An 18,231-nucleotide genomic window follows, 5' to 3' on the forward strand; every position below is an offset into this window, starting at 1 on the left:
GAAAGAGAAATCTACTCGTCGTTATTGCGGAAAGTAAGGGGAGGAGAGAATAGAAAAATAAAAATTTTGTAAATGGATGCAGATAAAATTGAAGGAGAAATGCTTCGAATCAACATACTTTTTATCCAACGGTGTGAGTTGAAATACATACCCTTACCTACTTTTCGAGACATTACTGGGAAAAAGCATTTACTGGCTGGTGCTCGGCCGGCCAGTGGTCGCCGTTGGGGAGAGAAGGGAAGCGGAAGAGGAACGCGGACTAATTCTAGCGTGTAATTAACCATCTCTAACCGTTCCACTATCTCGCAACGAACGCTACAATTTACGGCTAAGCTCCTCGCCGCGAGTGTTTTATGAAAAAGGGGATGGAGGAGGAACCAAGAGGCTTCAAGCGGATAAATGGAGCGGAGAACAAGCCGGAATCGGGCCCCGTATTCCGCTGATTCGTTCCGGCTCTCTCCTCTCCCCGTGATATTACAGCTATGTTCGGCCACGGACGGAATTCGCATGACGTATAGGACGTCTGGCTGTGCCAAGGTATAGCCGCCAGTAGCTGGTAGAACTCCGACCACCAGTCACGGTATAAAGTTTCGACATTATCCACACCGCAGCCAGGATACCGCGCATATAAATACACGGTACGCTTCGCGTCTGCCTTGCATTTGCTAACGCGATACCGGCGGCGAGTCTACGCTTAAACGCAAATTTGATACTCGAAATTACCATAATTTTGGCTCTCGGCCAGTCACTTCGTCTCGAGGATTCCCTTGAACTTTTGTGCGAGTTGAATCGCGCGCATGAAACGGGAATCTTCCCCTATTTTCATTTTAATATTCCTGTTCGATTCTCCCCAAGCTCTCAATTGCAGTTTATACCGTCGCCTCTCATTGTCAGCCTTTCTCACGACTCTCGAGTGCTTGGAAATTGGAAAGGGATCTGGGGAAAAGCAATTATGAGGAGAATCGGGAACGATAATTTTTTCTTCCAAACGGACCCGACGACCTCTTCACGCCGCGGACGACGAAGTTGTATGATCCTGGAGGAGAAAAGCTGATTCCAGAGGTTGGGAAAGTGGCTCTCCCCATTTTACGGTACTTCGGGTGATCCGAGTCGTATATAAGGGATAATTGCAGTTTAAGGGTTGATGGTTGAATGAACAGTTCGTATAATTGAAATAACTTTCGCTCAAGGATGGAAGGGAGGGGGGACAAACGGGCCGTAAACTTCCGGTGGAATAAATAGAACAAAAGCCAATCGTCGCAGTCGGTTATGAATTTTCCTCGGTTCCCGGGACGAGTTTTCAAAAGTTTCAAGTTCTCCTTGGCCGTTCGGGCGGCAGAATGACCGCCAAAGTACGACGACGTTATGCAAAGTTGGGCGAAAATGGGGGGAGGGGGATGGGAAAGCATCGGAAGCAGGAGAAAAACAGCGAAGAATATGCTAATGGGAAAGGAAGCCGCCGACGACGTCTCGAGGGTGCCGTGAGAATAATCTTGCCTTTGACAAAGGGAAAATAGGAAGACATTCGACGCAGGCACGGCCTTGTTGCCATAGGACCAAAATTCGATTGTCCGGCAACTCCGGGTACGGGGATCCGAAATCTACGAAAGGTTTCCTCCCATTGTTCCGAGACATATTAACGACCCTGAAGTCAGGCCGAGTCGACAGCCCTGGCAATCAATTATTCGGCGAAGCCGCCTTCTTCTCGAAGTCCCGTAAAGTCTTCGCGGCTCGGAAGGCGAGATTCAATCGAGACTCGATCCAGGTCCACGTGCTATCAAAATCCTCTCTCCGGTCGCTCGGCCATGGTGCTCAACGTCACTCCGTGCTCGTATTTCATCTCAAGTGTCTGCGATGTCTTTAGGGAAATATCGTTAGCGGAATGAGGTTATATTATACGCCTCGTGATGCGCGTTGCTCCATTTTGAAGCGGGGTGAGTTTAGGCTGCACCCTGTAGCGCGGTCGGAGGGAATCACGGATCCTCAGGGGGAAAATAATGGCTCTGTGCAAATAGTGTGTATAGAGGCGGCGCGGCGGTAACTTACTTTCGAGATTACTCGCTTTTGTCGTAATTTCAAAGCTTGGTAATCCTCCGTCTCTCTTCCCGCGTTACTCTCGTCTTATTCGTCTTATTCGAGTGCCTTGCGCTTCTCGAACTCGTAACCAGCGGGTCTCTCCTTTCTCTCGGTCTTCCGGCTCCCCTTCCGTTCCGTCTTCCGACTTCCGGTTTCCTGCATCCCCTTCTCTCCTTACCCGCAAGTACTTGTCGCGGTTGTTTGCAATTCCTGCAAGGCAACTCAGACTCCGTCCGTCCGTTCCTTCTTTCTTTTCCACGTCTTTGTTGAAACCCGGATGAAGAAATTCATGAAAGAATTCTACTCCCGCAGACTCTACCTTTGACTATAATCCATTTCTTTTTATTTTTAATAAAAAATGCGGCATTCGGCTTCTCATATATATTACATCAATTGTAGCAACGATACATATGCGTTGTCCGGGGATGTAAAAGTCCGGCAATTTTTAGCAAGGGGTGATCGTAGGGTGGCTCCGGGCGTCGGGAAACGGAAGACGTCTCGATGCCTCTCACCGATATCGCGGGGAAAATCGTATAGACCGAAGATTCGATTGGCTCCGTTGATTCTCAGCTGAAACTTTGTACTCGTATACTCATTTTGCGCAAAAGCGTAATACCCACTGGCACCCAACTTTTCCCATTTAAACTTCTCTTCCGCTTCTCGACTATAATAAAAATAATGAAAAATTATCAACCGTCGATGCACTGTGGCGGTGGTGTCGCGGGGTAGCGCAACTCGAAACCGACACCTCACCTGAAAAACGAACCAACGATTCATCGACGATGAAATAAATTTGACGAAAAAATGGAGCCGGAAAACAGCTAAAACGCGTTGATAAACGCCCCGTGTCTGTATTTATTGTTTGCCAATATCGCTCGGCTCCGCGATTATTTCCCGCCCACCTCTGCCCCTTCAAACTTGATCGGAACGCCCGGAAAATATGGGCGGGGTCTGGGATTAATACCAAATCGGGCAATTAACGGTGATCGCGATAAAAGCGGCAACCGAGAAGCCGATCCCCTTCCGGGTAACGCGATCGTTGGAAATAATTTGTGGAGGTTGAAAAAAATGATTCCCCGCAAAATTGGCCCGATTTAAACTTTGGTCTTACGCCCGATGAGTTGTTAAATGTTAGTCAATTACAACTTCTCGCGATTCAATTATAGATACACCGGGTAAAAAATGATCGACAGAAGAAAGTTCGTAGAGTATAAAATTGAGCGAGTTATTAATGGAAGAATGAAAGGCAAAATGAGGTAAAATAAGAAAAAATTCAAAATCCGCTGAAGTGCTGGCGCGTGGTTAAGTGCCGCTTTTTTCCGCCCGCGCGGCGGAAGCGAGAATACTTGAATATTCCACGAGTTCGTACACGGTGTGTGTGCGTGTGTGCCCGTTGCATGCCGGGATCTTTCCTGCAACACCTACGACGGAGCACCGTCTGCCTGTTAATCCGTGCAAAACTGTGTCTCACGTCCCGCATGTGTCTCGTTCGTCGAGGTTCCACTGCGTTTTGCAAAACTACCGCCGAGTATATCTGCTGCCGTTTCCTGGGCCGGATAGCGAACGAATTTCCGGAGACGGAACTCGCGTTTTGCTTCAATTTTTAGCCTCTCTTTTTTTGCCGGGACAAATGAAAACTGCAGTGGAGAAATACACGTATTTTCGACGCTCGTTGCTCGTGAAGTTGACCGGGCGAAAGGAAGAGGGAAAGAAATAACGATAAGAACGGAGAAGAAGTCGTCGATAGGATGATTAGGGATGATGGGAGAACTTTTAAACGGAGAAAAATTAGTTTGGACATTTTTTTCACGACGTTAAATCCGTGTCCAGTTTTCTTTCTTTCACGTTTCTCGCTAATTTACCGTCTTGACTAATATGCACCGGTTAAGGACTGAGCGGTAACCGGAACTAAAAATTTCTCCCGCAGTACAGAGAGTAGCTTTGCTCTGGATTTTGAAATCTGTCTATGCCTCGCAGAAATTTGTTTCGAGTAGACTCATGCTCGGCAACGCGCATATTCATTGCTATTGAATATTCAGAGTGGTCATTAAAGCGAGACGTGTGCAACGTTGTGTGATATTTACGCGGCAACTATCACGTCGATTGTATTTTAATACTAAAGTGAGCAGTAACGCAGTCTTGATTATACGGAATAAATTATTAACCTGACTCGTGTGTTAATCTGTATGTATCATCGGCGTAAAAGAAAATTCTTTTTCACACTTTGACAGCGACGAAATTTAGCTCGTTTGTAATGTCGCTACATTAAAACTGCATTTTTAACTTTATCCACGTAACTGCCGGTCGCATTATTCATGGTCATACTCGTATGAGAGTGACGCCCTTGAAGTATATTTTTGCATTAGTTTTTCTATCGATGCTGGACATTTTTACGGATTTCTAGCCTTTGATAATTTTTCGTCTTCTCTTTTCGTACGAAAAAGCTCAAGCCTCTTTACGGTTAATCACACGCTCATCAAAATGTCAGAGAGTAACGGATGAATTTCAGTTAATTGTGTTTCAAATTCATTATGGTTATAATACGTAGAAAATAATCTGCGTCTTACGTTGCGAAGTTGAAGTAGATTCTCCGTTTCAAATAACTTAACGTTTCGGAGAAGCGAAGATGCAAGTAAAAGCGACACGGTACAAGAGTTGTGACTGGAAAATGAATTTGACTAATCGAAATATATCATATTTGCATGTAAAAAGTTTCTTAATAATCGCGAAAATTATTCAAAGATAACAGAATTTGGCATTTTTTGCTAAACGATAACGCACATGCTGCAGTGGAATAACAACGTACGTGAGGTGTAAACGAATAATGCAAAAAGTTTGCGAGACGTTCGTCGAGAGCAAGTGTTGACTTGTCAGGCGGTAGTGAGAGAGAAGAGCAAAGCCACTGTACACAAGTCTCAAGGTTCAAGCAATAATTAAGGTAGCAAACTTCTCTCCAAGACTGGCAACAAGCTCGAACTTCGACTTGGTGAGCCAGCATGCCGAGGTAGCGAAACTGCTGACGAATTTCCGTCTCTCGAAATGCACTTGGAGATCGTTACCTCCAGAGATAGTTTCCTCCGTGTCGCTTTCTCTCTCTCTCTCTCTCTCTCGTCTCCCTCCGTCTGTCTATCTTGAACCGCGGATATCTTATCCACGAGTTTCTCTCACACGCAGCAGAAAAAAGCTGCCGAAAAGTTTCAAAGAACACAATGCAGCCATTCGCCCGAACAAGCCCGAAAGCTCGAGGCCTTTTCACGCACCTTGGTTCATACGGAATACGAAATCGTCGTCAGAGCTTTTAGCCACGATCCGCTGCGTTATTGGCCTCCGTTCCTGACGATATTACTTAGTCGTGTCCGTGTCACGGTCTGCAAACAACCGGCAATAACGTCTACCACGTTCCGCTCCCAGTCATTGTCAAAACACCGGGCAGCAGCAGCAGCAGCAGCAGCGGCAAAGGGCTCAGGGATATAAACAGAGGTGGATAAACTCTCTGAAACTGCGGCACGGTAATGACCGTCCTTTACTGGCTGTACACACACCGAGTATCGGTGAGGCCTGAACGAATATTTGCAGATCAGGTGATTAGTCGAATTGCGGGATTCGGACGGATCGGCTCGGGATGGCGGTTTGATTTTTGGGCACGGCACGCCAGGATCAAAGTCTTGGCATTCCATTTAGTTAACGAGCGTTACCTGGTACCTGGACTCTGTGCGTTTTGGACGCACCGTTTGGCTTCCAGAAATACAGTAGTAAGTGCACACCGTGGGTGCTTTGGATACTAGGGAAGTAATTTTGAGCTGGGTAACTGTTGCGCTGCTGAGAAATTCCTGGATCTAAAACTAGTTGGGAAATTAGTTTTCCCTGGATTCGCTGAGGATGCCGACGACGACGACGAGTCGCAAGTTCGAAAATTAGATTTCGACAGACTGGTGCAGCCTCTCTGCCGCTGCGGAAAACAATTTTCTTCTTACTCAAGATCCTTTCAATGTATGCTAACCCGTGTAACGATATCCCCAACGTATATGTTCAAGTCAATTTCTAACGACACAATTTTCCTCTGTGTTTCAGGCTGGACGACGAGAAGTTGGACCTGATAAACGTAAGTGCCGACCAATTATCCTCTACGCCAAGTGTACCTCGTGCACCGTGCTTGTGGCGACGCGATGCACGCAATATGCAAAGTTCGGGAAATTTATCCGGGAACCTTACATTCGCTGGTTCACGACTCGACGTGTGTGAGCTGTCTCTGTGCATGCGAACGCGAATAACAGCGCGAGCACCTTTACCTACGTACTATTCCTAATTTCTGGTCGGTTCAGTGAAATTAATTGAACAACCGTAGCAAACATACGCACTGCTCCCTCGTTACACACCGCATCAAAACATCCGCACGGTTGGGTCCGTGTAAACTAGGGTTCAGGTTCACCCTGGATAAATCTCCCGACAGATGAATCAACAGGAAGATACGTATTTGTATAGGTATACGTATGCGATACGTATGTATACGTGGGTACTCGTATGATTTCGAAACGGAATCAACAACGACCCGCCGGGCAACTCAAGTCCTTGTGATCCTTTCTGCAAATTCGACGAAAAGCACTCGAAACGATGTCACGATTTCGCAGAACGTGGCTCGGAAAAAGAATAAATACCCACTCGAAAGCGAGCCTTTCTTCAACAAGCGGGCTGGTGAGTTGAAAATCAGTACTTTTCGTCAATCTGATTACGAGATGGTCGGAAATTCAGTATTTATACAAAATACGCTAGAACAGTCAAATATCGAAATTACAATCAAGCTCAACTAGCGCGTCGATGTTTCGTTTCAAACCGCATCAAAGTGATGAAAATTTGTACATTATTCGTTCGATTTTATTCCGGAATGGTTTGTTTTTCAGTACAAGTATCGATGCTGTTCAACTCACCATCCGCGGGACACAGGCGGTAGTTATATTATTATTTAACAAAGTAAAACTACGACCGGAAAGCCGTCCGTCAAACACCCGAAAGCCGTTGGAGTGTCAACGCTGCAACGACTCGTATCTCGGTGAAATTCCACGGGTGCTCTCAGGGCTGACCCTTTCAGGCCCTCGACTCCTCGCGCTTTGGCCTAATAGCCCGCCCGTGGGTTTTTTAGGAAACGCTAATGGCGTCCCACTCCCATCGAGTTAACTCGGCCTCGGCTCTGAGGGCAAGTTTTGCGGACGTCGAAACATAGGCGCAGGAAAGGACCTGACGGGCGTCTCCAACCAGGCTGCAGAGTCCGCGACCCTGACTGGCGGGCCTGAAATTTCATTTCTTTGCCCATCGAAACCCCTTTTCGCCGCTAACGCGTTGATCCCGGATTTCGTTGCTCCCAAATTTTTCGCCCAAAGTTTTACCCGACACGCTGCAGCGTCGCGGGCAACGTCACATCTCGTCTGCGAAACCACGAGATATTGGATCCAGTGCCAGATAAAGCTGCCCGTTTTCGCAGCCTCGGGCTTATCCCGTGACTTACGTGTGAAAACGGGGAAAAACGTTCCAGCGTGAAAACTGCACGTTCTCTTTTCCCGGTCCTTACTGACTTCGAAGATAAGCCCTCGACCAGTTCGATTTGGGGTCGCGCTAACTGGCGTCCTTATTTTCGCGAGAGATTTTCCTAGCTTTTCTTTTCTTTTCTTTCTTTCTTTCTTTCGTTCTTTCATACGTTTTACCGCTTACTGCACTCCGGGTGAGTCTTTTACTCGGGTCAAGTTTCGCTCACAGCTCGAATCAGGGGGGCGGAAAGTTGCGGCGATAAAGCGTCGCGTCACCGCGGCACATGTATGACACGTATGTGCAATATACACGGTACATGTGTAAGAACCTGAAGAGAATATTCAACCGGTGCTTCAGTCTTGCAAGTTTTAGCTGCAATCAAGGCGAAAACTCGGGTCCCCGGATCGCGAGCCCGGTCGGTGTGTATAACTGCTTCCTGCACGCCGTTCGTTCGCTCGTGGGGTGAGAAAAGCTAATACTACCCCGTTACCGGGAAACTAACAACGACGTTTAAATTCATTTCTACCCGTTAACCGCGTTACTCTCAAACTGCACTTGGAGCCGTTATTCTCTTTCCTCGCACGTGCGGTTCGCTTTTCACGGCTGTACCTCTATACCTGAAAGTGTGTAACGACCATTTGAAAATTGTTCGAAAATTAGAGTCTTGCGAAAGCTGAAATCCGGGGCGTTTCGGGGAAGTTTTCCTAATTTTCACATCTCAGATTTACTCGTCTTCTTGCGTCAAGTTTCGGCAAACACCTGACGGCAAATTGGAGGGATAACAGCGTCCCGGTGAATCCGCCGTAACATGTAAACCCACTTTCTCCGTATAAGAAGCGTAACTTTATAGTTACGCGAGTTTAACGAGGCGGTTCCCTGAAGGTTCTTCTTAATAAATGTTATCAGGAATCCTCCGAGGACCCCCGAGAGGTATAACGCGACCGCGACGTAAACCGTTTGGGTCTCCGAAAATCTCCCTTGGTTACCCTAGATCCTGGACTGAAGTGAGAGTTAGGGCTGGCTTAGAGTCGGCCTGGCGTCTCGGTAAAACCACCTATGCGCCGAGCCTTGGGGAAAAGGAAGTTATTTTTACCAGGATAGCTCGGAACGACGACGTATTTGCTACGGATACACATCCGACATGTACCACGAACGTATTTTAGGACCGCGGACGCGAATCGACTTTTCTAACGTTCGTCTTTTGCGGCCACCCTCTTTGGTTGTTCCCACGGCTGAGCTTCTGTAATTAGTCCGCAGGCTCTTCTAAGCCACTTTCAAAGCTGGACCTGGCTTTCCCAGAATCGTGCCAGCGAATTTGCAAAGGATCCCGAGACTCTTGATTGAAAACTTACGGCCAAGTACAGCAGTTGTACGAACGCGGTGAAAGCCGGTTGGTTTGTTGCCGGATGCCTCAGTGATCCAACGACTAAATACAAACTACGAAACTTTTGATCAATGAAACTATTTACAGCTTTTGACCACTCGAATTTCACTGCGGAAAACGTCGCTCGCGCTCTCATGGAATTGATTAGAAAATCTGTAGCTGAATTGAAAGTGCTTAACCCGGTGAAATAAATCGAACGTGGGGCTGTTCAACCCGCGACGGAATTTGCTTTTGATTAAACGAACATCGAGCTGCCGAGAGAGTGTAATGAAACGGCTTTGTGTGCATACCAAAATTACGTAGCGTACAGCTTTCGTAACGTCAAGTGGAGGAAAGGATGGAGAGTCGACGGAAGCGTAAAAGCTTCCTAGTCAATATAGTGAAACCTGTGGGAGTGAATTTTGTCCCGCAGGCGTGAAGTGTAATTAACGGCTTAACTCCCGTGAATTCGTTTAGCTGGGTGGGATGTTATAACATTAACATACGAGCGCATAAAACGAACCGAAACTTTATGGCGGTTGAGCGCGGCGGCCGGATTCTCGATAAGAAGTATCAAACGCACAGAGTGTACGGAACTTGGGGATCAAACTTTATCCGCAACGAACGGCTGGCCTGCTTGGCTCTTTGCGGATTGCCTTGAAGAGTCGGGATTATTGTGCAATTAACGCTGCGTACAATGGGTGATAAATTTTTAGACGAGATTTGACGGACTTTTACAGGTACAGCTGTAACAGCTTGTCAACGGCTTATGAAACGTTTGGATTAAAACTACAAACCTCAATCCGTGTATAAACGTTGATTAATTTCAACCGCTGCCGCTGCGGTTATTCCGGTTTTCTTTGCGCAATCGACAATAACAACGACGCGTCGAAATGAGTCGTTGTTTTCGAACAGCCGAGTCTAAGGTAAAACCCAGCAGCACGTTTACCGCAGAATTTATTTCAAGCTAATTGCATCGCCAGATAAGAGGATTTATTTCGAGCTAGAATTCCACGTAGCTTCGTCCCCGCGTAACGAGGAAAGTTCAAAATTTTACTCAACTCTTGAATAAATCGCACGCCGCGCACAACGATCTGCTCCCTCCCTCTCACACTTCGTGTTGAATTCTACATATTTGCGTCGAAGCCTTGCGCTGTTTGATATTTTATTTACAATCGTTGGCAAAAAATTCTCGGAACTTTATTTACGTATTTCTGATTTTTTTCTCCTAAAGTGAAAATGGTCCTCCTCATCCCTCTAATCGGACGCCGAAAAACCGTTCGCGGAAAACGGAAGCAATTGGCACTAGGATGTGCTAAGCGTGTCCTCGAGGTAGGAAGGTACAGGAGCGTGTGCACGTTGTACTGTCCCGAAACGGTTTCTCATTCCCCGCTTTCGGCCATATATATTCGAGGGAGCACCCGAGACGGCTTTTGTTGAAATTACCTGCTAGTTATCTAAAGCCTAACGCCCGCTTCATGAATAAAATTGCAGTTGTTCAAGCCGTAAATTCGCTCCACGGGAACCTCGGTGAAAATCTAAAATACCTGCAAGTCTTGTTATTATATTTAGACGGGAGACCGAATTCTACTTAGCAGCTTCAGGCACAATATATTTCGCCGGCATAGGGATTTTTCCCGATTTTTTTCGCTTGTATTACCGACACCGTGTATATTCGTGCTTCTCTTAATTCCTCCCCCTCTATCGTCTCGTCTCGTTCAACAGCCGCATCCTCTGCAGCAGCAAATGAATCTAATTACATCTGAAATTTAAATGCGACTGAATTTACATTTAATATGAACGACCGTCGGGGAGGCAGAAATCGTGCTGAAATAGCCGTCTTAGCGCGTCGAAGTTTCTCTGGTATTTTTGCCCGGGGTTTGCTTCGTAGCCTTGTGCTTATGGCAGAATCGAAAATTCAAATTTCGTTCTTTGTTTCTTCGACGTTTTATTTTTACCTCTACTTTTCGTCACGGGGATTGAAATCGCGAACGCGATTCTTTGTCTCTGATAGAAGCACGCGCAAGCTCAAATTCTGCCGGGGTTATTCGCAATTCGAGAAGGGCGTTTTGCCTCGAAGCGGGCGGTAAATCTTCCTCCTCGGGTTGTTTCAAATCGTTCAATCGGCGTCGCTTACGAGCTGCGAGAAGCTTTTTGTCCCCGTCATTCATTTGCGCTCGAAAAAGAGTGAATTCTTTCTCCTCTCTCCCCGGCACTTTGGGTGAAAGGATTTCGTTCGGAGAAATTAAATCCGCGCGACACAAACCTCGACCCTTTTCGCGTCTACGAGGAAATTCGAAACTCTCAAGCACCCGAAATTATACGCGCCTCTCTTTCGAGCCGGCGGCCAGGGACGAGAAATGTGGAAGCTGAAAGGAAGCGAGAAAGCGAAAAGAAAGCGGCCGCTTCTTCGGGGAGCTGATAACCCGAAAGGAGTTACGGGATATTGTGACGGACGAGGCGCCGCCTTCCTTTCCTTCGTCCTCGCAACCGATGATGGACCGAAGTCGGACAAATGAACGGGCTAAAGTTGGAGATAATAAAGGAGCGCCCTTGGATTCGAGGATATTGAGATGGAACGCGGCGCCGAGAAAATCTGGGAAACGATGTAATTATTGTAATGGACGTGAAAGCGATGACAGGAAACTAATATTCTAGGAATCTTTTTAATAAAGGGGAGACGGGACCTAGTTGTCACAAGGTCCATTATATCCGCCGATAGATATCGGAACGAGCGGAGCTAGAGATTGAAGTTGTAGTTGAATGTTTGAAACGAATGAATGTTGTTAACATTGGTGATGGGAAAACCGAAATTGGATCTGATAAGTAATTATTTTCCATATTCTAAATATGTTTTTATCATTTTCTTGGCTGCATCGGAATATTTTGCAACAAGATAATCGGAAAGATGATTCTTGTCGTTTTCATTTAATATACATGTTTTTGATGTTTGATTATCAGGTCAGCAAGACATGCATATTTTTAAACCAATTTGCCTATTTGAACTTTTCTGTGGTGATTTTCTGCGTACGGTGGTCAAGTTTTTCGGGATTTTCCGAGTCTAAGGCGAATTTGTCATGAAATTGCAGACTCTGTAAATAGAATTTTGCCACTCGCATGATTTTCCCCGGTATAGTGTAAAGAGAGAAGACGGACGACGTTGCGTGACCCTTTAGGTAATTAAGCGAATAAATTGGAACGGGCCCGAGAAGGGAGTAAAGTACAAACGCGCAGTTGCACCGCATGGCTGCTGCACCGGCAGCTTAACGGAGAAACCGGTGAGCTTTTATTGTTACGTACTACGCCCGTGTATTTTGATTCCTAATTGAATTTTCGCTCCTTTGGTTATTTCGCTGCTCGAGCGTCTCTCGCGCTCTTTGATTTTCCATCACTCCTCACGAATCCGCGTTCCTGCCTTCATACTCGTCTCCTTAAGCTCTTCTTTTCATCCGATATAATATGCTTATTTCCAGTTTCTCTCCCGACGAAATACCTCCGATATTCACGGCTCTCGTTAATTGCGGAAATTAATTCGATTTCGAGAGCGCTCAGCGATAATTGAAAGCGCAAATGAGATATAAACGTGGCAAAATCTGATTTATCTTTTAAATAGAATGAAATTGTACATATTCAGAGGACTGTTGGATAGAGTTATGAAATAATTATTGCACGATATTTGCATTACATATGTGAAACGATACGAAAGAAGCTTTAACCAAAAGTTGTAATGTAAGGTGCGAAGAAACGAAAAAATTGAATACACATTTACGTGGATCCGTTTCCTCGAGGCGTTGCGATTCGGTACAATATCTCATCTCCGATCCCTTTGGGGTGTAAATATTTTCTCCGTATCGTGTACACCTTGAACGGTGGGAATATTTCCGTCGGTGTATTATTCAAGGGGTATCTCGATCCACGTGCACGTCGTCCACACAACAACCGCCCACCCTGGGAAGGGATAAAAAGCGTTCTTTTGCCGCGATATACGGGGTACACATCCGGCTAAGCATGTGTGAAGGATCAGGACCTCGAGCCGGGCAGTTGAATGGAAATGTGATGGATAAGGGGTTCGATTCGGGGGCGAAATACCGCGGGAACCCGCAAAAAGGATGTTTAGAGGTATTTTGCGGCCTGTTACGCTAGATTTCCTTCCTGAATAAATCGATACAACGCGCCCTTCCTATGCGGATGTGCGTGTGTGTATATATATATATATGTCTATCCTTCAACCCCGGCTGAGGGAACAAAACAAAAAACGAAATAATAACGTTTTTTTCCTCTCAAGTAAAACGGCACGATAATGGAACCAATTTGCAAGTAGCAAATCTCGGTCGGCAGAGAAAGAAAAAAAGGAACTGTTTTTCCGTTTTCCTAATTTTCCGAAAGAATTGGAACTTGTCAAAAAAAAATGTATGGAAGACAAAATTTGAACCCGTGAAAAACACAGAGTGATTTGCTTCAAGGGTGGCGTTGAAATTAGCAATATCGCGCTTTCGAATTTCTCAAACTTTATTGTTAACCGATTGCTATATCGTTTAATTATCGTCACCGGCGTCTTCTAATCTCGAAGAACGTTGTTACGACGACTATCAGCAATAACGTAGCTTTCCAACGGTTTCCATTTTAATCACGAACACGGCTCATTAGCCCGCTATTAACAATAACAGAGTCTTCGAACCTGCGAGTGAAAACCTTATAATAACCGTTTGTTCACGCCTTATAGTAAAAAAAAAATAAAATAAATAAATAAATGGACGTAGGTAGGATGCTCTCTCGTTTTCACATGTTTTTTCGTGAATATCCCATCACTCATTCACCGTATGGAAATGTAATTAAGACACTATATTTCAAACGATTTTAATTTTTTAAGATTACGATTCACGCTAAAGAAATAAAAATAAAACAATCTGCAGATCGAGTACTTTGAAAAAGTTGACAAAATATTCGTACCCATAACAATAATCAAAGACACAGACCAAAATTTTCATGCAGAATACGTCACTCCGGAAATCCGGAGTAAAATATTTATCGAGCATATGACATTTGTTTGGTGACTGAAGTTCGTTGGATATCGCGCCATCCTAGTTTCTCGAGATCGCCGCGCTTCATCGACTCGTGGCAGCACTGGTGTCAGATTTTCGCGGATAAGTGAGAAGACGCGCGCCCGAATTTGTAGCAGTCGTCAGAACGACTCGCTTCGGAAAACACGTTCACGATAAGGCCTAAGGCCGATACACATCCAACCTAACGAGGTTGACGAAAACAGTTCTTGTCACAGAGTTCGAGAGAACGGCAACGGCTCAAGATCCCCCGGTACAGATACACGAAATTAATGCGAAAAACAACGTATCATATACGCGAGATTCCGATGGTGTGAGTCAAACGAACGACGTACGTTTTCATCAGACCGATTTGACGTCATGTAAAGATAGGACATACACGTAACGATAATACATGTAAAATAAGATCGTTGTAACGTCATGGGTTTTTATGCCTCAGGCTTTTCCCATATGAGCTAATAAATGATATTACGATTCGAAAGCTCAATCATTGTCAGTTATCATTCAAACTCATAACAGACCAAGAACTCCCATCCTGTATCATTGAAACCAATACGAAAATCCGAAGTAACTTCGAATCGAAGAAGCTTCGACCATACAACATTTGTCAAATCGTCTAATCAGTTTGTGATATTCCGCGTGCAGCTGTCCTACCGAATTACGTCCACGACCCTTTCAAGTAGAATTCGAAGTGACACTCGGTCTCCGAGACACCGAGACAAAATGCCGGTGTAATTTGAACCGTGATGATCGCGTGACGCGTCTTATTTGACCATGGTATTGTAGATACAGCGTAACTGCCAAGGCGAGTAATTGCATCGAATTTTTTTATATTTATTTTACTTTTGTTTTATCGTTACCTTACTACGCTTGTTATTCGGACGTTTTCTTTCCTTTTTCTTATTTCTTTTTTTTTACTCGTTTCATCTTCGCGTTGAACAATGCGTATAAGGTACCTACCTCTGCTTATAACGCTGCTTTACGAGCCTCAGTTAGCTAGGCATGAGCTCGACTGGATCGCGTGTCGCGAGTTATCCGCTCCGCTTTTGTGAACACGAATTTTTATTTTCTCTCTCAGTATTATTATACACGTGAATACGTTATTATGTGTGTGTATATTACATAAATAGGCGGGTCCATGGCAGAATTTTGAATCAACGAAGCACGCGTAATTCTTGCACTTAATATGATTAGGTTAGATTTTCTCTTGTATAGAATTGTGGGGAAAAAAACTGTCAACCAAACTGATTGTCAGGTGCAGGCATGATGATAATAATATCAACAACAATAAAAATAACAACAACAATAATAATAATAATAGTCTCGTAAATCGTCTTCTCATTTCAGAACACCATTCTTCCCGAGGCCGTCCATTTTTGGGAAAGAGCGCTGATGGTCCGAGAGACGAAAAACACGATTCGTCTAAATCGGTAAGTTGTAATGTCCACTTTATTTATCGTTATTACAGAATCGTGCGATATTAATCACAAATTGATATCCCGTGCATGAATTCCTTACTGGTAGCAACTTTAATTAACAATTTGGAGTCATCATGCTGCGTCTCGAAAACAACCGCGAGCGGTCAGAAAATAATCGTCGATGAATCGCCCTGATGCCCAAAAACTACTCGTTGCCACAAGATCGCGTGTTTGCATCGTCTCGATTCTATCTCTGACAGTCGGAAACAGCTGGAAGTATTCCCTGAAAAATCGAGCTATACTATTCGCGTCTGGCCAACGTTTTATCAACTCGCGAGTGAAATCGAAACTTGTCGAAACCAGTTACATTATACAAAGGAAATAAGTCTCGGACTCATTTTCAGACGGTGTAGATATCCTTGTTGAATGATTAGAAATACCGGCCAAGAAAGTAAAGAAAACAAGAAAAGTTATTACAAGAAAAAAAAAAACGATGTGTCCGAATGAAAAATTTTCTCTGAAAACTGGCGGTTAATTTGCAATTTGAATTCATAGTCCGTGTAGAATACGCGTACAGATGTTTGAGTGATTAGCACGAGTAACGCGGGTAAAGATTTATCGCGGAACGGCTGTTGAGTACGAGGAGAACGAGAAGAGGGTGTTTGCATCTGGGGCGAAATCTCTCTTTCTCTCTCTCCCCCACCCCCTCTCTCTCTCTCTCGCCGCAGCAGCATGCGATTATGCATATAGCGGAGATTTGTATTTGCGTTGTCAGGGCTTGATTTATTGCGGGAGTCTTGCCGCGGCTCTGACTGCTCTCCGGGTGCCACCGGAGAGCAAGGAAGGGGTTCCGATGTACACCGTCGGTGATGTTCTATGCAAATCTCTGTCGTTTATTTTCCTCTTTTCTTTCTCTTTTTTCCGCACCGCCGCGACAGTGATCGACCCCGACTGCCGCGCTCCGCTGGGACCGACTCGAATTAATTCGCGTCATTCAAACTTTGGATTATCTCGCTCGATAAGCCTTTATCTCACGCTGCAGATCTTGCCTCTGACCCTTATACCTAAATTCCGCGGGTCGAAGACAAAGAGCTTAATTGTATTTTGTACCGTTTTGTAACATGCATAATTTTCATTCATTAACGTCCGATAATAATTGGCCGACGATACCTGTTCATTTTTCAAATTGTTACTTTTCGGATAGATACACGTTTTACCTGTAATGTAATATCGTACTCTGCACGGATGAATTTTTCCATCGCGTCGAGTGAAAGGAAACAGATTCCACCGTCATTTGTTCTTGTGCAGACTTGGCAGAAGAAGAGAAATTTAATATCAGGATTGTAAATTTAAGGTCGAACGATCGGACTTTGCCAATTCCCGGTGTTTCGATACGAAATTTCAAACCAATTTGTTTCATGCGCCGGGTGATGTTTCGTGATCAAACGTTTCGTTGCTGAATGAAACGGTGAATTAAAAAGAAAAACAAAAAAGACAGAAAAACTTTATTTGCGATGTAGAAAAGCCGTTTTACGCGATTTCGTTAAAGCGTGAATCCGATGTAGGATAAAAACCCGTTTGTCTGGGCGAGTGCGTGTGTTGTAAGATCGTAAAATCGTCGAATTTTATCCAGAAAGGGTTAGTACCATTGTACTTTGTAGGAATCCTTTGGGGATCGGAGGCTTTGAGAAACAGGAAGAAGTCGACAATGAAACGAGGTTTCGGCTTCAATCGGCTTTCAATTTTATACCCGTACCCTCGTCAGGTTATTTCCGATTTATTGGAGCATGAAACTGTGATCGCTTTTCCCGATCTCTCTCATTCGTTTATAGATTGTCGCATCAGACGTTGGACCCCATTCTCTCCGAATTAACCCCGACTGCCTTTGAAGAAACCGGGATATTCGTCTCCTGCCTTACCGTTGCCTGCAGGAAGGTAACGAAGAATTCGTGAAAAATAAAAAAAGAAAAAAAAAAAAAACGCCAATCATTCTCGCCAACGAACTCGAGTCGTCCACGCAGGCTCCAATTTGTAGGAAAGGCGCGAATCTTGGCAGCGGGGGGCTTATAAGTGCCTTGGTACCGGGGCTTAGAATCTGTGACAGTTTGAATCCCCGAGCACCCGGAATCGCGGGCGTTTATTTTCGAGGGGAATCGGAGGCGGAAGAGGTTCTCCTCTTAAATTGGGCGTAACAGAAGCTCTAGTGGCATGAAAATACGACGTCAAGCCGAAGACGAAGCGCAGGAAGGATCCGACTTTGTGCAGCGGAAAATGATTTTACCCGACGATGCTGCTTTTACCGCGCTCGACAATCACGGACTCGTAAAAGCTCGTACAAGGATCGCTTTTTTTTCATCGCACTGTCCAAACTCGCGTGAACTTCACCGTTCCAAAAATAGATGGACGAAACCGCGATTTTGCCTCTTCCCTCGCACGAATCCGTCGATACGATCCGCCGGCGTTTTTTCACAAAAAAAAAAAAAGCTCGAAGAGCGAGAATGAGGAAACGAAGAAGCCCGAGGGTTCCCGTCGAGGATCGCGGACCGTTTTCAGCGACTAATGAAATTCCTCTACGCATTCAAGTGTCGCAGGGAGGAATATCCTTCCTGTGTAAAACCGAGTCGCGTCGGTGACTTCGAAGTGCAGAAACGGGACGCGGGAGAGGAAATATCCGGTGCCTAATTCCTGATTCGGTTGGACGAGGGGCGGAGGGCTGGAAGAGCTCGTCGTCTCCGGAATAGGAATACGGAGCTCGGCTCCGTGCCAACTTCTTCGGCAAACACCGTTGCGCGGT

At 45.2% G+C, this 18,231-nt stretch overlaps 1 protein-coding gene and 1 long non-coding RNA gene across 4 annotated transcripts in view; one reads left to right on the forward strand and one right to left on the reverse strand.

Annotated features, from left to right (window-relative positions):
- LOC124185620 (leishmanolysin-like peptidase) overlaps positions 1-18,231 on the forward strand; it is a 202,398-nt gene that overhangs the window by 152,882 nt on the left and 31,285 nt on the right. For both annotated transcript variants that reach the window (XM_046576534.1, XM_046576535.1), the window contains exons 3-4: positions 6,148-6,178; positions 15,367-15,449. In XM_046576534.1, coding sequence (XP_046432490.1) covers positions 6,148-6,178; positions 15,367-15,449 — 114 coding nt within the window. The remainder of the gene's footprint in view (positions 1-6,147; positions 6,179-15,366; positions 15,450-18,231) is intronic.
- The window catches only part of LOC124185627, a 170,537-nt gene that overhangs the window by 129,359 nt on the left and 22,947 nt on the right, over positions 1-18,231 (reverse strand). The window lies entirely within an intron of this gene.

The sequence above is a fragment of the Neodiprion fabricii genome, chromosome 6, assembly GCF_021155785.1.
Source record: "Neodiprion fabricii isolate iyNeoFabr1 chromosome 6, iyNeoFabr1.1, whole genome shotgun sequence".
Lineage (NCBI taxonomy): Eukaryota > Metazoa > Arthropoda > Insecta > Hymenoptera > Diprionidae > Neodiprion > Neodiprion fabricii.